This window comes from Notolabrus celidotus, chromosome 18 (assembly GCF_009762535.1).
Source record: "Notolabrus celidotus isolate fNotCel1 chromosome 18, fNotCel1.pri, whole genome shotgun sequence".
In the NCBI taxonomy this organism is placed as follows: Eukaryota; Metazoa; Chordata; class Actinopteri; order Labriformes; family Labridae; genus Notolabrus; species Notolabrus celidotus.
In genome coordinates this window covers 13,560,067-13,584,400 of record NC_048289.1, presented here as the reverse complement: position 1 = coordinate 13,584,400, position 24,334 = coordinate 13,560,067, and the positions used below count along the sequence as shown (strand labels likewise).

At 39.5% G+C, this 24,334-nt stretch overlaps 1 protein-coding gene across 1 annotated transcript; it reads left to right on the top strand.

Moving 5' to 3' along the window:
- Positions 1–24,058, top strand: nlrc3 (NLR family, CARD domain containing 3). Its single transcript, XM_034707280.1, has 19 exons — positions 1–269; positions 2,912–3,069; positions 10,293–10,556; positions 11,489–13,235; positions 13,317–13,403; positions 13,614–13,697; positions 15,360–15,443; positions 15,538–15,621; positions 15,737–15,820; positions 16,023–16,106; positions 16,234–16,317; positions 18,330–18,413; positions 19,004–19,087; positions 19,235–19,318; positions 19,623–19,706; positions 19,912–19,995; positions 21,070–21,153; positions 22,622–22,705; positions 22,836–24,058. Exons 2-19 carry the CDS (start codon positions 2,946–2,948, stop codon positions 22,924–22,926), a joined length of 3,405 nt encoding a protein of 1,134 aa, XP_034563171.1. The 5' UTR covers positions 1–269; positions 2,912–2,945; the 3' UTR covers positions 22,927–24,058.
- Positions 24,059–24,334: the final 276 nt, after the last annotated feature.

Sequence of the window (24,334 nt, the reverse complement as noted above, 5' to 3'; positions counted from 1 at the left end):
AGCTTAGACAGGAAGGAGCTGCATGAAACAGTTACTGAAGCGGCAGAGCAAACGAAAGATGACTAAAGCTGCTGTGTTTTTCTGTGACTCGTTTTATTTGCTCACAAGTGCTCCACAGGATTTAACTCCTCAAAGATTCCTCTGATTCATACTTGGAAATATACACCTGCACCTGCTTTCGTGGGGACTATGGAGGCACCAGATGAAACATCTGTGTGGGCAGCATTTAACATCCTTTAATACCTGCAGACAACTCTAACAAGCCCCTGGTGAGTTACCCGAGTTCTGTGTACTGCACCTAACATCTTAAACTTCTAGAAGTTTCTAATGCTAACTTTTATTTTCTCCCATGGCCCTGGATGTGTATTTGCTCCAAGACCAATGACAATTTACTAAACAAATGAAGTGGATGGACTTCCACTCACTTTGCCATGTGCTATGACACTTCAAACATATTCTGACATCACTCTTGATCTTTAATTTTCAACATTTTTGTTTTTCTTTGCTCAGCAAGCATTTTGGTTTGCCTGCCTTTTACACACAAAATATTCGGATGCCTGTGTTTTTTGCAGATGATAACAGTCGACATAACTGAGCGTTTCCGTTTAACAGCTTTTTGTACACGTATGACACTCCCTCCACAACATGTAAGCTCTTACAATAAGATGTCAAGAAGTGGTTTTGGCCATTCTGATACTGCAAATATGAAAGCAGAAACTAGAAACCCATTTTGTGTACATCTTAGGCTTTTCTACCAGCTTCCTCTGTAAGATATTACGTGAGCAGCAACTAACCACACAGGAAGCATTTGCGATTTCCCGTTTGTCTCAGTGAAACCTCAAACAGAAATTAACTTAATGATTGCTGTACTCTCACTACAGTTCTCCTAATACACCGTGTAATGAATAACAAATAGTTAAAGATCTTGCATATATACTACAAGCCAATCAGTGTAATACATTGTTTTTTAGAATGGTGAAGAATGAAACAATCACTTGTCTGTTTTTCTTTCAAAAACTTGAATCAAGTGCAGGCTATGTTTCATGACCACTGTTTGATTAACAGCTAATCTGAGAGCCGCACAACACACTGACCTGTAACACCCTCTCTTAAAGTTAGAATGAGAGATGTGTGAAGTGTTTGTAATTTTAATCAAGGTTGGGAACTAATTAAAAAACAAAGAAAAGCACCTTAAAAGCCCTGCAGGCTAACAGTCAACCACCGACTAGAAGCTTTAGCTTCCTTGTTACCTGTTTAGACCTCTTCAGTACCGTGTGTGGGGAGGTGGACATATCTTCCTTGATTGACGCATTCCTGAGAACCCATCTTACAGTAAATCAAGGAGCAGTTGAGTTCCAACCCACTGGAAAACAATTCATGGCTCTCTGTCACCCAGCATACTGCAACACAGATTGAACAGAACAGTCATACTACAGACTAAATTAAAACGCAGTATGTAGTAGTCAATACTTACTGCCTACTACATTAGTAAGTAGTATGTAGCAGGCCGTTTCGAAAACAGCCTAAGCCTTGGGAGAAAAGATGTGAACACGAACACGATGTGAAGCATAAGCAGAAAGAATGTGAAATTGTGATGTCTTGACTGTTAGGGACGTGTCCAGACTGCAAGCTGCAGGGATGAAACAAAGCTGTGCGTGGCTGGGGTTTAATTTTTGTAAGGCCAAACAATGATGTAGTTTTAAAAATCTATGCACTGTATTTCACATCTGAAGTGATTATTTCGCTGAAGACCGTTGACAAGAACAAAGTTCTGTTAGACTGACCTAAATCAATATCTTTTCTTCTCTCTTAGTTAGACAAAGGATGCTAAAATAAGTCTTTGACATCTTCTGTTAGGTACGTAATTGGATGCCTCAGTCACCCCCCACCCCCCACCATTTGAAAATCATTTTCAGACATGTTATTCTCTTTTTAGCCTCAGAAAGAACCCAAAGTACAAGAAAGCCTTCAAAACAAGTGTACTCTTTGGTTCCCTCAAGGGGGAAAACATGAGTTTCCAAGGTATGTTTCTTTCAGAGGATTAGCTATGATACTTCAGATATGAAACAGAAAAACAAATAGTCCTCTTTTTAAACAGGAGTTTGGAACAGCAGCATATTAGATTAAATCCAATATCTGCAGCCTTGCCCTGACTTTCTAACATCCTGTGTCCACCACGAACAATAGATAGATGGATAGATGGATGGATAGATAGATAGATAGATAGATAGATAGATAGACAGATAGACAGACAGACAGACAGACAGACAGACAGACAGACAGACAGACAGACAGACAGAGAGAGAGAGAGAGAGAGAGAGAGAGAGAGAGAGAGAGAGAGAGAGAGAGAGAGAGAGAGAGAGAGAGAGAGAGAGAGAGAGAGAGAGAGAGAGAGAGAGAGAGAGAGAGAGAGAGAGAGAGAGAGAGAGAGAGAGAGAGAGAGAGAGAGAGAGAGAGAGATAGATAGATAGATAGATAGATAGATAGATAGATAGATAGATAGATACGGAGATAGATAAGTTAAGAAACAAAACTTATAAATGTGTCCATGGCTACTTCAATCTGATGGAAGTTAGCTCAAAGCTGAGCTTTGTTATAAGACACTCATTACTGTAATGTCATGTCTAAGAATGAATACAGAATCTCTGCATGAACATGAAATTAATCTATTACTGTATCTGATCAGCCTCACTAAAGAGTAAAACCATTCCTGGCATTAGCCATAAAAGCTGCAGAGAAATAGTAGTTTTGAACCCTTCATCTTGACAGTAAAGGATATGTGTCATTGTGTACAGATATACTGAATCATTACTGCACAACTTCATATACAGTATAATAAATTGGAAAAAGGTTTCCATTATATTCCTGCACAGGCGTCTTAATGATGTTTTCTTTGTCGATACACAAACAGCAAAGTCTGAAAGCAGAACTTACGAGACTTTCTGATGGAGAGGAGAGAACTTTACGATTCTTACCTGGACCGAAGCAAACGCATAATGTGGCAGGACGACTGCTACGTGGATCTTCAATCTACGTCTTCCTCTGTGTCATTACAAACTGAAACTAAAGGTAAGTTATGAAGGTATGACAGATTACTCATTTTCTGCCATTTGTTGTGCTTCCACTTAGGAATACTCAGCCTACATTAAAAGAAAGAAATACTCTGGGGCTCACACATATTTCAAATTAAAAAGTCAAAACAGTTACTTACAATATAATGTAATATGACAGTTTTGTGACAGTAGCAGTAGAGCTGCGTTCAAAACTAGCAATTCAATAGAACATCTAAAAACTAAACATGCAATATAATACAGCACATTCTATAAAGAAACAGAGGAAAAGGCTAAGAAGAACTAAAGCATTTAAAAGGAAGGATAAATATCTTAGAGAGAGCAACGAAGCCTGAAAGATTACAGAGAAGGTGGTTGAATTTATCACTTGGGACAACCAGCTGGATCTCCATTGTAGAGAATGCAGGTTTTTGGAGTTTTATCATAAAAAAGCACAAAAGAGAATTCGTGATTTATTTTTGTGACTGAATATTAAAGTTAAAGTAAGCTATTACACCATTCAGTGTAGACTTTTGATTTGTATGTTAGTTTTACAGCAATGCTAGATAGACAAGGTTAAATGGAATAAGCTGAAGAAATCTTGCCGTTAGTTTATTTTTTAAAACAAAACTATAAAGTAGTGTGCAGCTCTGTTGTGTAGACAAATACAATAATGGACCAGGACTTGGTATAGGCAGATATAAAGAAAAAAAATCTGATCTGGATCGAGGGCCTAACAGGCTGATCTGGACATCCCTAGTTACAGCATCATTAGAGAGAATTAAGATATGTAAAAAAACAAAAAAAAAACAGGTGCTTTGATTTTTAATCTGCACCCCTATTTTTCAGAAGATTCATGTTCAGCGCAGATTAATTTTCAGAACTTTGATATTATCACCCACGTCACCCTCATCGAATGAAATTCACGCCCTGCTCTCCTTCATGACTACAGAGGTGAGATGGTAGAACCTTATCAGAATCACCACAGGCTGGCAGTAATGAAACAAGATGAAAGGGATGGAATGAAAGGTTTATATCCAACGTCATCCAAATGTCATCCACGTCATCCACATGTAGAGGAAAGGTTCCTACATCCATAGACTTTCACTATAATACAGAGTGCATCGTGGTGGTTTCAAAATAGCCTCTCTTAGTACCAGTTAAGAATTAGTTTTTTATACCATGAAAGAGGATTTTTTTTCTGCAGAATATGGGGATGGACAAAATTTGAAGCCAGTGCCTGAAAACTGGTCCAACAAAAACAGCAGGGGCAGGCGGTGACTGTCAGCTTCTTCAGAGAATGGATAGTAGGATACTGTATCTAACTGCTTAATTAGATTTTTTGATGTTGATGTGGGATTTTATTAAAGTTTTATTAAAGGCAAAGACTCTGCAGGGATCACATCCCAAAGTACTTTACTTCTTTACTGAAAAAGGAAATGCACTTCATACACTCAATAAATACATTCAGGATACAAAAAAAGGCAACGGCAGCTTTTATGTCCAGAAAATGTTGCATGTTCTGGCTGAAGTTGTTTTGTGACTGTTGCTTATTTACTACGTGTCACAAACTGTAACAAATCACTCAGATCTGAGTCTATAACAGGTGTTTAAAGTTAAATGGATCTTTTATGAGACTAGTAAGGAAGAAAATGCAAAAATGCCTGCAAGACTTTGGAAAGTTTTCTGCGGACATTTGCCAAGTTTGCCTTGCCAAGCAGTGCTTTTAAATTTAGTCATAGAAGATTGAGATTCTCTCTTTGCCCAATACCCCCACGGATATTTAAGAGATATTTGTGTGACTTTCCTGGCAGATTCTCTCAGGTGGGTATGACAAAACAACAGCTACCCAAAGTGATACCAAAAGTTTCAGGGCTCCCCTGGTGAATGCTTGCAGGTCTTCAAGCCTGCATCCTCTGTTATAACAGATGGACCATGTGTCAAACTAGAACATTTGAATTAAGGGTAAACAAAACACTCTCAAACATGATCTCTGTCATAGCAGTTAGTAATCAGGCTGACTTATATGCTAGTGTTTATTTTTTGGCTAAGTTTGGTTCTATTGAGCTATTTAATGTTATAAAGAGCGGACGTGTGATATGATTGACAGCTCCATTGACAAATGTGACTCATGCAGTGTTTTTTACTGGCTCAGCAGAGTAAAGAAGGAACAGCGAGAGAAAATGTAGCAAGCACTGACACCAGAGTCATTGAACTTTCTATAGCCATAAGTGTCTTCTTCAAATCAACACATGAATCATTCTGCTGAGGTCTATACCCACCTGAGGCATCTTTGGTATTTATTTTGTCAGTGGGTTTTGGTTAGCTGAAGAGGTGTGACATCAGTCCTGCGGCTCAGCCACATTGCTTCTACCCATACTTTGGCTCTACCTGAACAATATGTTAGTTCCTCACTAGCAGGAGATGAAGATGTAGTGTTCATACCAATATACAGTTAACATTTTTAACAGTCTGAGGATTTTACAAAGTTTTTTCCACAATTCTCGATTTTGATCTATTTTTGGGTAGATCGCAGAGCATGGTACGGAAATAGAGTGACTCAATTTGTAATGCAAGTGAAGTCTGTAAAGGCTGTGAGGAAATGTGGGTGCTCTCAGTTCTGGGCACTAAAGAGAGTCTGTATTTTCACAAGTAGGCCACTGATGATAACTGCCGATAATGATTGGTGCAGAAAGCTTAAACCAGGCTCAATTACCTCTAATTACTGTGCTATGATAGCTATAAAAACTCTGCTGCTGATTAAATCGGCGTTTAGTATGTAAGATAAAAATTTGACTGTGAGAAAATCCTAAATGCAGATATTTGGAGTATGTGCTCAGTTTTTTGCCTTTTAATAACTAAAAAAAACCACACTTTAGGTTTAATGTAGATAACAGCACACACACACAAAAATCACTTCATGCTAAATTTCCTATTCTGTTCACAAAGCAGCAAAATAGGGACTCAAACATCGTACACTGCTCAAAAAAAATAAAGGGAACACTTAAAAATGAAAATGTAACTCCAAATCAATCACACTTCTATAATATCAATCTGTCCAGTTAGGAAGCAACACTGATTGTGAATCAATTTCACCTGTTGTTGTGCAAATGGAACAGACAACAGATGGAAATTAGAGGCAATTAGCAAGACAACCCCTATAAAGGAATGGTTCTGCAGGTGGAGGCCACAGACCATTTCCCTGTCCTCATCCTTTCTGCCTGATTTTTGGTCACTTTTGCATTTTACCAGTGCCCTCACCACTAGAGGTAGCATGTGGCGGTGTCTGCAACCCACAGAAGTTGCTCAGGTAGTGCAGCTCATCCAGGGTGGCACATCAATGCACGCTGTGGCAAGAAGGTTTGCTGTGTCTCCCAGCACAGTATCAAGAGCATGGAGGAGATACCAGGAGACAGGCCAGTACACCAGGAGACATGGAGGGGGCCGTAGGAGGACAACAACCCAGCAGCAGGACCGCTATCTGCTTGTTTGTGCAAGGAGGAACAGGAGGAGCACTGCCAGAGCCCAACAAAATGACCTCCAGCAGGCCACTAATGTGCATGTTTCTGCTCAAACTGTAAGAAACAGACTCCATGAGGGTGGTATGAGGGCCAGACGTCCACGAGTGGGGCCTGTACTCACAGCCCAACACCGTGCATGCCGATTGGCATTTGCCAGAGAACACCAGGATTGGCAGATTTGCCATTGGCGCCCTGTACTCTTCACGGATAAGAGCAGGTTCACACTGAGCACATGTGACAGACGTGACAGTCTGGAGACGCCGTGGAGAACATTCTACTGCCTGCAACATCCTCCAGCATGACCGGTTTGGCGGTGGGTCAGTGATGGTTTGGGGAGGCATATCCTTGGATGGTCGCACAGACCTCCATGTGCTAGCCAGAGGTACCCTGACTGCCATTAAGTACCGGGATGAGATCCTCAGACCCATTGTAAGACCTCATGTGGCTGGAGTGTGTCAGCAGTTCCTCCATGATGAAGGCATTGATGTTATGGACTGGCCTGCTCATTCCCCACACCTGAATCCAATAGAGCACCTCTGGGGCATCATGTCTCGTTCCATCCACCAAAGCCACGTCGCACCACAGACTGTCCAGGAGTTGATTGATGCCCTGATCCAGGTCTGGGAGGAGATCCCTCAGGAGAACATCTGTCGTCTCATCAGGAGCATGTCCAGACATTGTAGGGAGTGCATACAGGCACGTGGAGGCCACACACACTACTGAGCCTCATTTTGAATTGTCTTTTCTACAGAAGTTGGATCAGCCTGTGATCTGATTTTCCACTTTGATTTTGAGTATGATTCTGAATCCAGACCTCCATGGGTTAATGATTTTGATTTCCATTGATCATTTTTATGTTATTTGGTTCTCAACACATTCCACTTTGTAATGAATAAAGATTTTCAACTGGAATATTTCATTAATCAAGATCTAGGATGGGTTGTTTAAGAGTTCCCTTTATTTTTTTGAGCAGTGTATATGTAACCTATTTCATGGAACAAGTAGATCTGCTGCATAAATCAGCATCTGTGTGCTTTTGTGAGGCAAGTTTAATCATAGCATCATTGATTGTCATTATCGATCACTAAGCTCCACATCAATATGAGTATGAGTCAAAGAAGGTTTGGGGTATTGATCCTCAAAAAGCTTCCTTAGATCCTTTTTGAGAACAAACTCAGAATGGATGCTATTGAAATTGGACAATGTTTAGGTTGTGGCGTTATTGAAAATCAGTTTTTTAAGACAAATAAGAGTGCTGTGCCATGCTATGACTCTTTGAGGCTGTTTAAGGTATTAATTTTACCAACATCACAATGGTAATATGCTCAGAAAAACAATGCTGGCACATCAAGTCAATCATGACTTAGCAATAGCTACACTAGAGGCACAAACAACTATAAATATGTAATTATTACTAGTTGTTCAGTAGTTGTTGTTTTTTTCCTTCTCCTTCTTTCCTTTTTTGGAGACACTAAAATATTGGACAAATACATTATGGCATTGGTAGTCTACATTTTGGGATTATGTGTTGAATAGATGTTGTTATATTTCACAGAATTTTTTTTTAAATTGGACCTACTTGTTGCATATATAGAGCAGTCATGCAGCCATGACATCTATTGCATGTTTGGTTTGAAGAGGAATCCCTTCTTACTGACTCTTCCCAAGGTTCCTTCTATTTTTTCATGTGTATTTGTTTGTATTTTGTCTTATCCAAACAACGGTCTAAGCGTAGACGATGTTGTGTGCTTAACGGATTGTACAGCACTTTGAGGTAAATGTGTGTTTTGCGACCTATCGGCCAAAAGGTAGACCAAGATTGGTATCCAAAATGGGACATGCTGCTAGAAGGGTTAGAAGCAATCTCAGAAGCCATTAGCACTCATCTGACTCTTACATACGGCAATTTCAAGGAGGGATATGTCCACCCCTGTAATATGCCTCACATACATGTCTGAGTGTGTGTATATATGGCACTCTCACCATGTGTTTGCATGGTGCCTCTTGCATTCCTGCAATGCTGTGAAATGACACACTTAGACACCAATACTAAGCTGTTTCTGGGGGCAATGGCTAAATAAAAAGATGTATTGATGGTGCAGAGTTGCAATGTGTAAGAGCCTTTCATCTATTGTAGTCTGAGATGATAGGTTAGACATATCTGGGAACTGGGGCCAACTTCAGGGTAGTTCCACAGTAGCAAGTAAACAGAACTGAAAGCCAAGACATGCTTTTGTGTACAGTCTTTACATGCGTACATCAATGTCATCATTTCTTGGTCTATTGCATCTCCTTGAGTAGCGAAACAGAACAGTATGCAGAAAAAAAAAGAATGTTCATAGCACAAAGAAAAAACTACAAAAAAAGAAGAAATGTGAACATAGGGGAAACAGTACATGCAGTGCTGTAAGAATTACAGTGCAGTGCAGTCTTCCTACACCTCCTGACGTTCCTGTCTGTTGGGCCTTCGTTAGAGAAAGTCAAGATTCACCTGGGAGCAATTTACCAATTCAGGACCGATTTATAAAAAAAGTCTAATGGAAATGTACAGAAATAGGACTGACATATTCTGACCACATGTTCAACCATTTTGCATGTGAAGACTTATGCGATGAACTAATACCTAAATGTTGTGGAGGGTGAGAGTATTCAACAGAGACCCATTATAATACATTTTGATCAACATGACATAATCACTTGATAATGTAGGAAACAGCGGAGAATTGTACATAATCATTTGCATTGATGTACCAAAGCATTTGCAACTTGTTCAAAGAAATGAGAAACTGCTTTTTTGATGTGCACAAGTGATGCAATGATGTGAAGATTGAACAAGTAGTTTTGAGAATTTCAATTCTGATCTGAGAAATGTACCAAAACAACTGAGAAAAACTGTAATAAAATTAAATAGATTCATTACTAGAGAACAGTAGATACAAGCCGGTATTTCACTACTGTAGATTGCATTCTGCCTGCTTTTGCTCTCCACTCCGACTCTTTATTTCTACAAACACAAAACCCTGCTAATATGTGATTGGTCAAAACCACTCATACTAGAAAAAGAAGAACACTGAAAACCCAGACCCACAGGTACAAGTATTCTACACATTTTTAGAGTTTATAAATAGAGATTAGAAATAGAGAAAGAAAAGCTCAAAAAGGATTAGCATAAAGATGTGATAGTATGTGTAGTGAGGGTGGGTGGGGAGTCTGCATGATCTTTTAAATAGCTAGTTATCAAATATAGGGAATGAACCGGGCCATGCCAAAGAAATGTATAGTTAAGGCCAAGTAAGGGAAATGGGAATTAAAAAAAGGAAAATGCTGTTTTTCATAATAATAATTGTTTTTTAAAATGAAAATTTTTCATTGAACACTGATGAATTTCTGAATCAATGAGACTCAACAGAAACCTTCAGGCTTTAACAAAAAGTAAACCCCTCTGGTGCACACACTGACAATCAATGATACTGTCCCTTCATTAACCTCCATCAGTACTCAATACTGTCTTTAATGAAGTTCACAAAAAGGCTAAAATGAAAAGATGAAAGCCGTCTCCTCTTGTATCACACCATGTTCTCCCACAGTATGACTTCCCCGTTTCAAAGACATGTGCTAATGGTGATTGCTTGCTCATCTCATTGATTATTTCTTAGATTAGTAATAACAGAAAGAGACAGATGGTGGTTTTGAGTTTTCCTTGTGCTTTGATCTGGTTTAGATCTTTGCTGGATCCAAAATCATCAAGACCAGCTGCAGCGCTTCATTACCACCTCCTTCCTGGATGGGATGTTAACCCATCTAAGAAATGTTGAAGTGCTGACTTCAGCTGAGGAGATGAAGGTCAGAGAAACAGGCTTGCTGCAAGACCAGGTCAACATGCTTACAACTATCATCACTGGAAAAGACAGTCAAGGGTCTGATGCTTTTAGAGGATTCATTGAGAGCTCAGATTCTCAGGTGGCCCAGCTCATCATAAACCATGGTAAGAAACTTGTAATAGTACTCACAAGCACTAATGGATTGAGCCCCAAACAGATCCTGATGAAGCACTTAACACTGTGAATTCCATCAATTTCATGTACATCCCCAATTACCAAAAGTGGGAACAGTGTAAACTGCTGATTGAAAAAACTGACTTTGAAAGTTTGCAAATCATTTAAAGACTTTATTCAATTGAAAATAGTGCAAAGCCAATGTCTGTGAACATAGTCGGTCGCTGTATCCACAAATGCAGGTTAAAACTGTGCCATGCAAAGAGGAAACCATTTATAAACATGATCCAGAAATGCCAGCGTCTTCTCTGGGCCAGAGTCCTTTGAGTGTATGAGGCAATGCGAAAAACTGTCCTGTGATGTGACAAAACAAGTTTGACTTTCTTTTGGAAATCATGGACGTTGTTTTCACTGCTCTAAAGAGGAGAGGGACCACTCGGCTTGCTTTCAGTGCACAAAGCCAGCATCTGTGGTGGTGCTGCCAACCAGAAAGTGCCTTTTTCAGGGGAGACTTATATCAGCAACAGTATGCCAAACCACATTCTGCATGTAATACAACAGCATGGCTCTGTAGTAGATGAAGTCGGGTGCTAAAAACTGACCTGCCTGCGGTAAATTGAAAGTGTTTGTTTCATAATGAAATGATAAAATACAACAAAGGAGACCCAGGGCTGTTGAGCAGCTGAAATCGTATATCAGAAAATAATCTGACATTTCAAAATTTTCAGAAAACAATTCAATTTTTCCATTTCAAATTGATTTGAATATTGTTATTTCTCAATAAATATAGGGTTTATGTGATTTGCAAACCATCAATTTGTTTTTGACACTGCGTCCCAACTCTTTGGGAATTTGCTTTGAACAAAAATTCAAAGACGGTAATCTGTCCAAATGTCCTACTTTTCCTATTCTTCCTCTGCAGATTCCATGGTGATGGAGCACAAAGAAGTGCTGTTAAGAAGAAATGAACAGTACAGAGACAGAGATTCTCTTAGCTGCCCCAAACTAAGCATCTCATCGAGAACCTTACTTCTGGTCGATGGACTTTCAGACCTCCAGCAAAAGGAACATGACTTAATGCAGGTTGGGGTGACTCGAGGAAGGAAGAGGAATCACCTCAGACAGCTGGGGCTTGCCAAACTTTTCGAGCCCCTGACCCGTGTTAGTTTACCTCCCAGGGTCTCTGTTACGGTCGGTGTGGCTGGAATCGGAAAGACCACGTGGGTCAGACATTTCATCAAACAGTGGTGCCAGGGAGCCATCTGTACGGATGTAAGCTTCATCTTGCCCTTCACCTTTTGTGAGCTGAACTCAATGGAGAAACTCTCTGCAGAGCGGCTGGTGAAAATGGCTTTTCCTCATTTAACAGACACCAATCTGGTCCTGAGCAGCTCCTGTCGCACACTGCTCATACTGGACGGTTTGGATGAATTCCGCTGCACTTTAAATTTCTCCGATGCAGCTTCTTGTAATGACCCAAAGAAAGAGGTGTCTATTGATGATCTTGTTACAAACATCATCCGAGGGAATCTGCTACCTGACGTAGCAGTGTGGGTGACCTCCAGGCCAGCGGTGGCCTCCCTCATCCCTGGAGGACTGGTTGACAGGGTGACTGAGATCCCAGGATTCAGCCCCAAGGACATCCAGCTCTTCTTAAACCACCACTTCCCTGAGAAAGATTATGCCAGTAGAATATGGATGCACTTGGAGTCCCATCAGATCTTAATGGTGATTTGCTACATTCCAGGCATCTGCTGGATAGTTGCTGATACTCTGATGTACATTATGCAAAGTGGAACACAAGAGAGCCTTCCAAAAACTTGTACTGAGCTGTATGCTCACTTTTCCTCTATGAAGGCAGAAGCGGGTGAACCAAGAGGAAGGGAGCCGGTAAAAATGGAGCAGCTCAGTGGGAACAATCGTAAACTGATGGGTAACCTGGGACGACTTGCATTTTATGGGCTCCTCAAACACAAGTACACCTTCAGTGAGCAAGACCTCAGGGCTTATGGGATCGATCTACTGTTAACTCAGTGTAGTCTTGGCGCTGGAGTTCTTGTCCGGGAGGAGTCGGTCATATGCACAACATACAGGTTCATCCATTTGACACTGCAAGAGTTTTTTGCAGCTACTTTCTACCATACCTCCTCCAAGCGTGCGATCTTTGATTTATTCTCAGAGAGCACCATGTCTTGGCCAAAGATCGGTTTTCAGAACCACTTCAGAAATGCTTTCCAGCACTCCCAACAAGCTGAAGACGGTCACCTGGATGTGTTTGTGCGCTTCCTGACAGGTCTGCTCTCCTCAATGGCACAGAAACCTCTCGCCGGACTTCTGGCCCTCGGGAAAGATGATGGGAGTCAGAAGGTTTGGGCGGCAGGGTTCTTACAAGGTCTCTTGGTCGGCGGAGGTGCTGTGGTGTCCCTGCGTGCGGTCAACCTAGCTTATTGCTTACAGGAGCTGCAACATACAGAGCTGTTACGGAGTGTAGAGGAGGATTTACAACTTGGAAGCCTGGCAGGGAAGTTAACAAGGGCCCACTGTGTTGTTCTGGGCTACCTGCTGCATGTGTCGCCAGAGTGCAGTGTGCAAACAAACCTAACAGGCTCTCTGACCTACTCAACAGTGAAGTGTTTGCTCCCACAACTACTGTACTGCAGCCATCTCAGGTTAGCTGCATCACATACCAAATAAACTAACTGTCAGGTGAAAGATTGATAGGTGAAACTTAAACGCTATTTGATCCACAGGTTAGAGAACAACGACTTCAAAGATGATGTCATGGAATTGCTGGGAAGCCTCCTAAGCGCCAAAGACTGTCATATCCAGAAGATAAGGTGAGATCATTCACTTTGCAGAGCCTTTGAGTAACAGTCTTATAATCCCTCAGGGGTCTGGCCTGATTGCTCGGTGTAATTGTGGAACTCTTTAATTATTAGTGAGTGAGTGCCAGTCCTGTTGATTAACAGGACACAGCTGATCATGTTCTTGAAGAACTGGTGCAGTGATTATTGCAGTGATTGCAACCTTTTTTCTCCCTCCACCAGCTTGGCAGAGAATTCCATCAGCAGTAAAGGAGCCAAAGCCCTGAGTCGTGCCCTCTTGGTCAACCGGACGCTAACTTCCCTCAAGTGAGATCCTTTTTTAATTTTTGTTTCAGCTAAATAAAGTTACATTTGTTTGCACTTCTCTTTCACTAAACCTAGCAGTCAGCAGTGGTGTAAAATACATAAAACAAATTCATGAAACAAAATAGTATGGTGTCCCATGATCCAAGAAAAAGGCAACTAAATTCCAGAGCTGAAAATTGGTTCCACTGACTATTTTCATTACTGCTTGTCAGCGGATTCACTTTTGTTTTCTCAACCTTGACTTGACTTCAGATGACTCCGACTGTGATCCCCAGAGCTGTAGAAGCACAAAGCAATCACCTGAAAAATTACCCAATCATCACAGAATTATTGAGATAAAATATAAATAAGGCGACCTCTTGAGATGAAAAAAATAAATGGTAACGAATAGTAATCATGGGAAAACAGAATAGATAAAATGGATAGATGCAGGTCTATGGTGTAAGATAGCTGTCAATAAGATGTAAGCATAAATAATCTCTCATATTTCAGCTTTAACAAATACAAGTCATGTTTTTCAGTCATCATCATTTTCCTAAAATCTTCATTGTCAACATGTATAACTGGCATCCTCATTGGTACATGTTTCTTTTTTGCCAGTTCTGTTTATTGAGCGAAATTCAATGACATTGTAAATTGCATACAAGTTACATTTAAAAAAATGTCATTCAAATGTAGGAAAGAAAAACACAAACAATGAAACTGGGAAAATGACACTCCTTCAAGAGAAACTATAATTATATACACTACCAGTCAAAAATTTGGAAACACTCTCTCATTCCAGGGTTTTTATTTATTTTAATTATTTGAAACACAGTAGATGAATACCAAATACATCAAAACTATGAAAGAACATATATGGAATTATTTAATTAACAAAAAAGTGTTGAGCATACCAGAATGTTTTATATTTTAGATTCTGTAAAGTAACCCCCTTTTTCCTTCATGACAGCTTTGCACACTCTTGGTATTCTCTCAGTCTGCTTCATGAAGTGGTCACCTGTAATGGTTTCTAATTAACATGAGCCTTGTCAAGAGTTCATTTGTAGAATGACTTGCCTTCTTAATGTGTTTGAGACCATCAGTTGTGTTGTTCAGAGGTAGGGTTAGTACACAATGGATATCCCTATTTGACTACTGTTGTAATCCATATTATGGCCAAACCAGATTATGTTATAGTTTTGATGTCTTCAGTGTTAATCTACAATGTTGAAAATAATTAAAATAAATACAAACCATTGAATGAGAAGGTGTGTCCAAACTTTTGACTGGTAGTGTACCTGTAGAGGTCCATAGATACAGAATTACCTGCACATTTACAATAAAAATATACAAGCCTCAGAACTCAAATAATAAATTAATGAATAAATAAATAACCCCCTACTCTCCAGCCCAGCACAGCAGCAGAAATTAACGCACACAAATGTGTTAATACAGCAATGATGAAAGTAAATAAGACACCTCTCAGTCTGGCAGAGCCTGCAGATCTCTAACGTGTGATAGAAAGGGTTGCCATTTGTGAAATAACTTGTTAGTGTTTCCTCCAAGAGTGTATTTGATTCTCTCAAGTTTTAAAAAGGAGACTGTATCCTGCAACCACTATGCACATGGTGTTTCTGTTATTATTGCTGTTCATCCTCTAACCATCCACTTTTAATGCAGTCTCAGGAACAACAAAATCGGCTCCAAAGGTGCAAAGTCCTTGGCTGAGTCTCTGAAAATGAACCAAATTCTGGTATCAGTAAAGTGAGTATAAATGTCATTCATTTTGGTGTATGCAAAGAATTATCCTACAAAATGTGAGTTGGCTTAATTGCTCAATTTTCTGACCACTCATCAGCTTCCAGAACAATGCCATTGAAGAGGAAGGCGCTCGGGCCCTTGCAGAAGTACTACAGTCCAACCGTAAACTGGTGTCTCTAAAGTTAGTCATTGACCTTCCACTGTCTTTCACTAGTTATATTGTTTGTACATCGTGTTTGTACATGTTGGAAATGTGTTGTAATCAGTACTTTTGTCTTTGTGGTGTAATGATTCAGTTTACAGAAGAACAGGATTGGAGCAGGAGGAGCCAAAAGGATTGCAGACGCACTGAAGACAAACCTGACACTCACAAAGCTGATGTAATCCATAAATAGTGTACTTGTATACATGCTTTTAACTTGTAGCCCTGTTCCTCTGCATTTCTTTCTCTCTCTTACAGACTAGCATTTTGCACCTCATGACGCTTGCTTACAACTGAATTTATAATTGGGCCACATTCTGATTATTGGTCATGGTTTTGGTTCCCAGGATAATACGTTCTATTTCTGTTCTCCTCTGCAGTCTTTGTAGTAACCAGCTTGGGGACAAAGGAACAGCCGCCCTGGCTGAAGCTTTAACAGTCAACCACACTCTGCTCTCACTACAGTCAGTATTTTTTGCACATCTGCATGAAGTCTTCCAATGAATTGTATTGTACCTCAATTCATAGACCATAGAATAATGATGCAGGTTGTCTTGCATGTAATATTAGCTATGTGCTTTCTTTGAACAGGCTACAGAGTAATTCGATCAGCAACAAGGGGATGACAGCCTTAACCAAGGCACTGAGGTCAAACCGAGGTCTTCTCTCTTTGAAGTGAGCATCAAACTTCTTTTGGTTTTATCAGGCAGCCTTATAATAAAAGCCAAAGTCATTTACATGTACCATCTTGAAAAAGCTCTCATTCTCAAAAACTGTAAGGACGCTGGTCCTTAAAGCTGCTGTTGGTAGTCACAGAGTAAACATCTGTTAGGGGGGAGGGACTTCGAATGTCAACACTATCCCTCCCAACAGGATTTCCTCTTAGCCCCCCCAACACAGATCGGCGTGTAGAGTCATGATAGTGCTGGACTCATAACCAATCGGAGAACACAGTAGGGGCCGCCCCTTAACCAATCAGGACAGAGGATTGGAGATTAACAACAATAGGTCTGTCATAACGGGAACGAGGGGAATAATAACATTGCTTGATACAAATACATTGGAAAACACAAAGATTTTGCAATAGTATCAAATTACTCCACTTACAGATGAGTACCGATGGGTATTATGACCTTTTCTCCAAACCCAGCAGAAAGAAAGTAAAGTTTTTTACATCATTCCTACCAACAGCAGCTTTAAGGATGAAGATTGCCACAGAATGTTATCTTCAGTGCGCACACAGCACTTGACTGTGAAGCTGTATTTGTTTGTGATCTGCAAGGTGCAGATTTAACCACAGGTAGTACAACCTCTGTGGGTTGCACTGTTGCAGTATTTTAATACGGCCTCACAGAGCTTACATGCACAGCCTTCTATCAACTTTGTCTGTACCAGTTTTACATCTGAATCCAAAATGGATACAAACATCTGCTTTTAATGAAATCTGTTGACTAAATAGCATAACCAGTTTTTTAATCAAGATGGGTCTCTGTACAATGCTAATCTCAAACAGGGGCACCCACAGGGACCCTACGGGAGTGGGACAGCATTACAGCAGAAATGATTCCAGGATCATCTGAGTTAATATTGAATTGGGAAAAAATCTATTGCAATGCATTGATTAATCGATTTCTATACTCAGCCCTAGTATTAAATGACTTTCAAAGATTGTATTTTCCATGCATTGCCATTGTTTACAGTCAGACTAGCACACTAAGAAGAACTGTGACAGTAGATTATTCCAAAAGGAAATCTTCTTCAAGTGACCACAGATGGGTTTCAGAATTGCATTATGTGCTTAGCCTCTCTTGGCCACTTGGTGGACTGTTTTTTTTTATCTTGAATACTGCCAAAGACTGCTGAGGCTGTAAGGCCACTTCAGACAGAAACCATAAAATTTCCGGTTCCAAACTCTGGTCCAAGAGCCACTGAATCTGCATTTTTTATGCTAAATGGTAAATACAGTAAATAACTGTAAAAAGAGATTAGGCCAAAGCCTCCTACAGTCAGTCCTACATTTCCATCATTGGTCTTTTTTGGTATTGTTATTTGAATAATCTCTACTGCAGTGCTTGATACTACAAGTACAAACTCTCATTAACAGAATTTGAATCAGGTCAATTTATGAATATCCATAAAGATTTGCATTAGATAAGTCGGAATAATTTCATCATTATCACTTGGTTTAATCAAAAAAAAAATGGATATACTAACTCTCCAAATGTCACTTTTCAGCTGAAAATCTGACTTTGACCTGTAATGTTGTAATCAGATACTTGTATGAACTAGATTGTAATGTTTATCTAGCTGCTGTAAATGCTTGTGAACAATGTTTATAGTTTAAGTCTGTCAGCTAGAACACTGATTAACAACACTATACTTTTTTTTAATTAATCTAATATTTCAGTGATTTCAGTCTCTAGAAATGTCTGTTATTTTTTTCTTTCTTCTAAAACAGAAAAAAGTTATGATTAAGTCTTCATTATATCAGCCACAGCTAGCAGCAAATTAGCTTAGCTTTAAATGTTACAGGAAGCTGGCGAGTATAAATAAATACAGGACAAATAACAAGTGTTACTATTATTATTATTATTATTATTATTTTACCCTTTCCTGATCTTAGCACTGTTATAAGCTTTCTTTTCTTCTTTTTTTAGCCGTTCTTTGTATTTTTCTTTCTTGTTTAGTTTGAGGGAGAACTCAATTGGAGTGGAAGGCGCAAAGAACATGGCCCATGCCCTCCGAGAGAACCACTCTCTGCAGGACCTCGAGTGAGTCACCTCATTAATCTAAGTATAATACATCACAAAGGCATGAAAAAGTGCAACTGCTGAGTAAATGTCACTTCCCCAGGCTATGGTATTTCCCTGAGGAAAACTCCAAGTCCCATAAAGCTATTGTATGAACTCTGTGACTTTAAGAAGAAATGTGGTGATATTCAGAAATCAATATTCATGGCATTAATCCCCTACTTATCATTTCTATAACCACATTTGTTCAATTAGAGGGTTATGATTTTCAAACTTCAAAGCCAGATGTTGTATCAGCGTGACAGCAGACATATTGGTAAAGCAATGACAGACCGTTCTTTAAACTCTTAATCTTTTCTGTACTTATTTTGTACTTATTGAAACTTCTTTCTTGATTGTACTTATGTCTGGGTTGCTAACAACTGAATTTCCCCCCCGGGGGATCGATAAAGTAATATCTTATCTTATCTTATCTTATCGTATCTTTTCTACATATATTTCATTGAGAAATCTGTTTCTCTACTTTGAGATTCTTGAGCAATATCTTGTGTGAACATATCTGCTGCAGTTCTTTAGTTTGTTTTATATTTGAGTGCATGTGTGTATTTCAGTCTCACAGCCAACTTGTTGCATGATGAAGGAGTTCAGGCTATAGCCGGTGCAATCAAGCTCAATCGAGGCCTCACATCTTTGCAGTAAGTCGGGTCTATTTTTCCTAAGCATCACCATATTGGTATAAAAATACAGGATTCAATTCAGTATTCTAAATAAAAGTTATTTGTATTGTAAACAAGTTTTTTTAAATAACAGTCAGTCTTAACGCTGTGTTCCTATGTTTACAGCCTCCAGTGGAATTTCATCAAGTCCTCTGCCACCAAAGCCCTGGCTCATGCTCTCCTCTCCAATACCGTGATGCAGCTCTTAGAGTAAGGTTAATGGCTCAGACGTCTGCGTTTGTCAGCCTCCAATTATTAATCCCTATTACACTTGCCTTATGTCTTTCTTTGCAATGGAATTGATCTGTCTGAAATGTCAAGGTTGTATTCTGTTAACAAATCTGGGCTGACACGGCTGAGAGAAAATGACTGCCTGCTCAGTTTCATCGACTGGTCATGGCGTTAGCAGCAGCTGGGCACTTATGTGAAATTTCAACCAGAGATACTTTTTTATTGTTATCAACAGCTGTGTGTGTGTGTGCGTGTTTTTATAAGCCTTGTATTTTGTTCACAGTCTACAGGAAAATGCAATTGGGAATGAAGGAGTCATGTATCTTGCTGAAGCCCTGAAGACCAATGGGTGTCTGCGTACTTTATGGTTGGTTTTACAAATATGTAGGATAACTGTTCATTTTTTCAGCCTTTCAGTCATGTATACCACAGCTAAAGGAAGAGTTGTGTTGTAGAACATTAATATCTGTCATTATAAAATTTCTGCTTGATCACTATCTTTCCGTATGAGATGATTCATTCTTTCTTGCTTTCGCCACAAGACTTCTTCATTTTGTGTCTTGTCACTTCAGTCTTCAGGGGGTCTCAGCGGGCACAAGTGGCGCCGTCGCACTGGCAGATGCTCTTACCATGAACCAAACCCTGCAAACACTTGAGTGAGTTCAAGCTCTGTCTTGTGTCAACTGTTCCACATACTAAACATTACATTCAGAACCAGAGGAGCTCAATCCTGCTGTTAAGTGGTGCTGCTGTTTTCTTCTTTGCTGCTTCAGTCACTTTATCTGAGGCATGGCATCTGATCAAAAGGCTCACATATGACCTTAAGTTGCTTTTTGAGCCATTGTGAGCAAACAAATATTAATCAAATGGGAAATGGGAGTGTCTAAGCTTGCCTTTGTGGTTAGTCTGCATTTATTTTTCAAGGTTATGAGCGTAGTCTAAAGAAAGTGGCTGCAGCCACCATGGCATTACACACTGGTTTGAAAACAGCGCTTTTGAAGTAAGAACCTTAACATTGTTGTGCTGCCAGCTTGGTTTGAAGGAAACAAAAGTGAACATATTTTTAAGAGAGAGTTAAGCTGTAGAGGAGCAAGGGTTTTAACAATGAAAATGTATCAAATTAGTTAAGTACATAGACAACCTATTCCTTGAGTCAATATCAGTTTGTCAGTTGTCAAAGATCTGGCATATACCATGGAAACTTCTCTCTCAGTGTGTTGGACCTACAGAAAAGTGTAAGTGCAGAATTGAATTAAGGTCACATTAATGTTTGTTAAATAATGTATTTTTTTTAAAGTAACCCATGCTTTGAATCATAAAGAAGAATCAGCCTTGACTGCAGTAGTTGTGTTCTCTTAAAGCTTTCTTTCCCCATTATTAAACAGTTCAGATTCACAGAAATGAAAATGCATGTCAGTCTGCAGGTAGTTGCACAAACAGTTGGCATGAAAAAAGAAAATGTGCTTTGTCCTGAACAACAAAAACAAAAATTGAAGGCTTGTAGAACTAAGTCCAAAGCCAAAGGACAGCAGGGACTTCTTCAGCCTCTACAGCTGTACTATTACACAAAAACACAAGGCCTCTCATTGTGAAGATGATAATTTGCCCAGTCCATAGGGAGAACCAATTTCAGCCTTCTTTGTAAATTGCCAATGTTTCACACAATCTGCCATGTATGTGTCACAATTATTGTTGTTCTTCACTTAATGAAATACTTTCCACTGTTTCAGTCTACGTGGGAACACTGTGGGGATGGAGGGAGCCAAGGCACTGGCCAACTCATTGAAAAGCAACAGAAGCCTCAAGTCACTGAAGTAAGTCCTGCCTTAAACGTGTCACGATTCTTGTGAACCATCAAGTCATTATCTGTCATGGCCGGATGGACAGAAGGGACAGACAAATCACTGTTCCAGCTTTTTCACAATTTAAACCCAATTCAATATATAATTATCTGAAACTGGATCTTTAAGAATTCATTGAATTTGGACAGCAAACACAATAAGCCTTATAAATGCTAATGCTCATCAAATGCAATGACTTTTTCAACAAATAATGCCTTCCAAGTAAAGCACTTTCCCTCGATGAAGATTCAGGCTTTTAATAATAATAATAATAATAATACATTTTATTTATAAAAGCGTTTTAAAAGATTCTCCAAGCGCTTTACAGGAAAATACAATTATACAATAGGAAAGCAAAAGGAAAACAGTGCAAAAAAGCAAAGAAAAGCAAGGCAGCAAAATAAAACAAAACAAGAAAAAAATCAATCAATTATATTTTAAAAGCCTTTGTAAATAGGTGTGTTTTGAGTCCGGATTTGAATTTGGTGAGTGAGGGAGAGAATCTGAGGTGTTGGGGGAGAGAGTTCCAGAGGGTGGGGGCAGCGACAGAGAAGGCCCTGTCCCCCCAGGTTCGGTGCTTGGGTTTGGTGAGAGGGGTGAGGAGGTTGGCGTTGGTGGAGCGGAGGTTGCGGGAGGGATTATATGGCTGCAGAAGGTCGGTGAGGTAGGAGGGAGCTAGGTTATGGAGGGCTTTATAGGTGATGAGTAGGATCTTGTACTGTATTCTGAAGGGGATGGGAAGCCAATGGAGGTTCTGGAGGACTGGGGTGATGTGGTCTCTGGAGCGGGTATGAGTGAGGAGGCGTGCAGCTGAGTTTTGTATGTATTGTAATTTGTTGAGGAGGGTGTTGGGTGTACCGTAGAGGATGCTATTGCAGTAATCGAGTCTTGAGGTGATGAAGGCGTGGATGAGAGTTTCAGCTGCTGTGAAGGAAAGGGAGGGGCGGAGATGGGCGATGTTTCTGAGGTGGAATAAAGCCATTTTTGAAATATTGTTAATGTGTTGTTGAAAGTTAAGTGACTGATCAAAAATGATACCAAGGTTACGGATGTGGGTGGATGCTGAAACAGTGGATTTATCAATAGTGAGTGAGAAGTCTGGGCAGGTGGAAGTGAGGGATTTTGGGCCTATGATGAGAATTTCGGATTTATTACAATTGAGTTTTGGACATGTCCACATATTTTTCTGGCTCCAGGTCTCCCTGATCTCAAGGCCAACAGCAGGGAGCTAACCTTTAATCACACACTAATTACCAAATCATTAAGGGAGCCTTTTTCAAAGCACTGTTTTCACTAAATGTCCAGTTGGCATCAGGATTTAATTCGTACCTCCTGTTTACTTCTGGGGACCCTTTTTTTTCCAAATCCAGATTTTTCAATTGGAAAATAAAGTACATTGGACGCAAGATTAAGAAAAACAATTTGTCTCTGTGTGCATCAGCCTGCAGGAGAACTCTCTGGGTATGGATGGAGCCATCTTTATTGCAACAGCCTTGAAGGGAAACCATCAATTAACTTACATCAAGTGAGTTTCTCTCTTTTTCTCACACACGTAATCTTAGGTTGCTATGGAAGCTGCGCCTTAAGAAGGATGATTACATGTTTAAGATTAACTTATTTTTAAAAATCACACATTGGCTTCTGTGTTTCTGCAGTTTGCAGGGAAATGGCGTTGGAGAATCTGGAGCAAAGGTCATATCTGATGCTATAAGAGCCAACGCTCCAGGCTGTGTGGTGGACATTTGATAAAGGAAAAACCATGCTCTGCTGAGAAATGTTGTATATAATGGAGCGCAAAAAGAAGTGCATTGAAAGTAAACAGCTGTATGTTATAACTTGAATATTCCTGAAAAACCTTATTTAACTTTCACTGTATTTTTGATTGATAGGTGCATATTTATTTTGACATATTTGCTGTGTTTCAACAGGCAAAAGGAAACAAAATAGGCTTGAATAGAAGCACGTAGTGGCGCCATTTTTGCCATTTCATGGTACACTTATCTGTAATAACAGAGTGGAGCTGCTTCTCTCATAAGCTGTCTTTCTTAATATGTCACACTGTACACTGTAAATTTTCAGAAATTAAATTAAATTGCCATGAAGAGATAAATCCTATTAAACGGACACTCTGAATCTAACATCAATTTCATTTCATACTCATCCACACTTCTGCGTCACAATCTACCTGCTGCAGTACTTATGTCTCTATTTGCTCTATTAGCTGACTTAATCAACAACTCGGCACACAAACATTAAGACAGATTACACATTTTTATCATCCCAATACGTGTTACAACATGTTGTAATGGAGGTAGAAATTTGTAGCTAATCAATTTTCATTTCTTGTACTATAAATTCAATATGTAAGGTATAATGTGTAGTGAATGGGTCTCTATGCAAGACCCTGACATGAGGCTGTGGCTTTCTCTCTTAAAAAACTCGTAAAGACACATTTATTTAAACAGGCCTTCGACTCACCTTGTACAGACTAATGTTTTAATTATGCTATCGTCTGTTTCGTTTAATGTTTTATGATTTCATTTTAAATTGAATATTTTTTCTGTGAAGCACTTTGTGATTTTATTCTATGAAAGGTGCTATACTAAATAAAATGTATTTACTTACTCTCAGAGTTTTGCAGTTGACACATGTTTCAACATATATGAGGCAAATGTCATTACTTTTAACATTGTTTCTATCATCACTATTGCTAAAGGTTTAAGTTACTGTAAAGTGATTACTGACTCAGAGATGCACTCACCAGCTCTTCTGCTGTTGCACATAGCTATTTATTTAATACATCAATAAGTTTACTGAAAATATTGATCTGGAGATGATTTTGGTGATTAAAACATGTCAATGTTTCTACTGTTGAAAACAGTTTGTTACTGTCTCTGTGCATTCACAGTAGGGTTGTCGCAATATACCTGCATTGAAAAGAAATTAGCTATCCAGACTACATTCGTCTTTTGTACCAGGCTGTAAACATGTTAATTTCTACTGTAAAGATCGTCTCTTTTGAATTGGTGTATGTGGTTTCCGGTACTTCCGGAGCCAGCCTCAAGCGGATCCTCGATGAACTGCAGTTATCACTTCCGCATTGGACTCATATTTTTAGACCGAAGGTTGCCGCTTGGTTGCCACCCACCATGAA

Bases quoted from the DNA above. Each gene is read 5' to 3' on its own strand.
- nlrc3 (XM_034707280.1), top strand. From the start codon at position 2,946: ATGGAGAGGAGAGAACTTTACGATTCTTACCTGGACCGAAGCAAACGC. The intron at 15,622-15,736 runs GTTAGTCATTGA...GTAATGATTCAG, and splicing joins CGTAAACTGGTGTCTCTAAA to TTTACAGAAGAACAGGATTG. The intron at 19,088-19,234 runs GTAAGTCGGGTC...CTATGTTTACAG, and splicing joins CGAGGCCTCACATCTTTGCA to CCTCCAGTGGAATTTCATCA.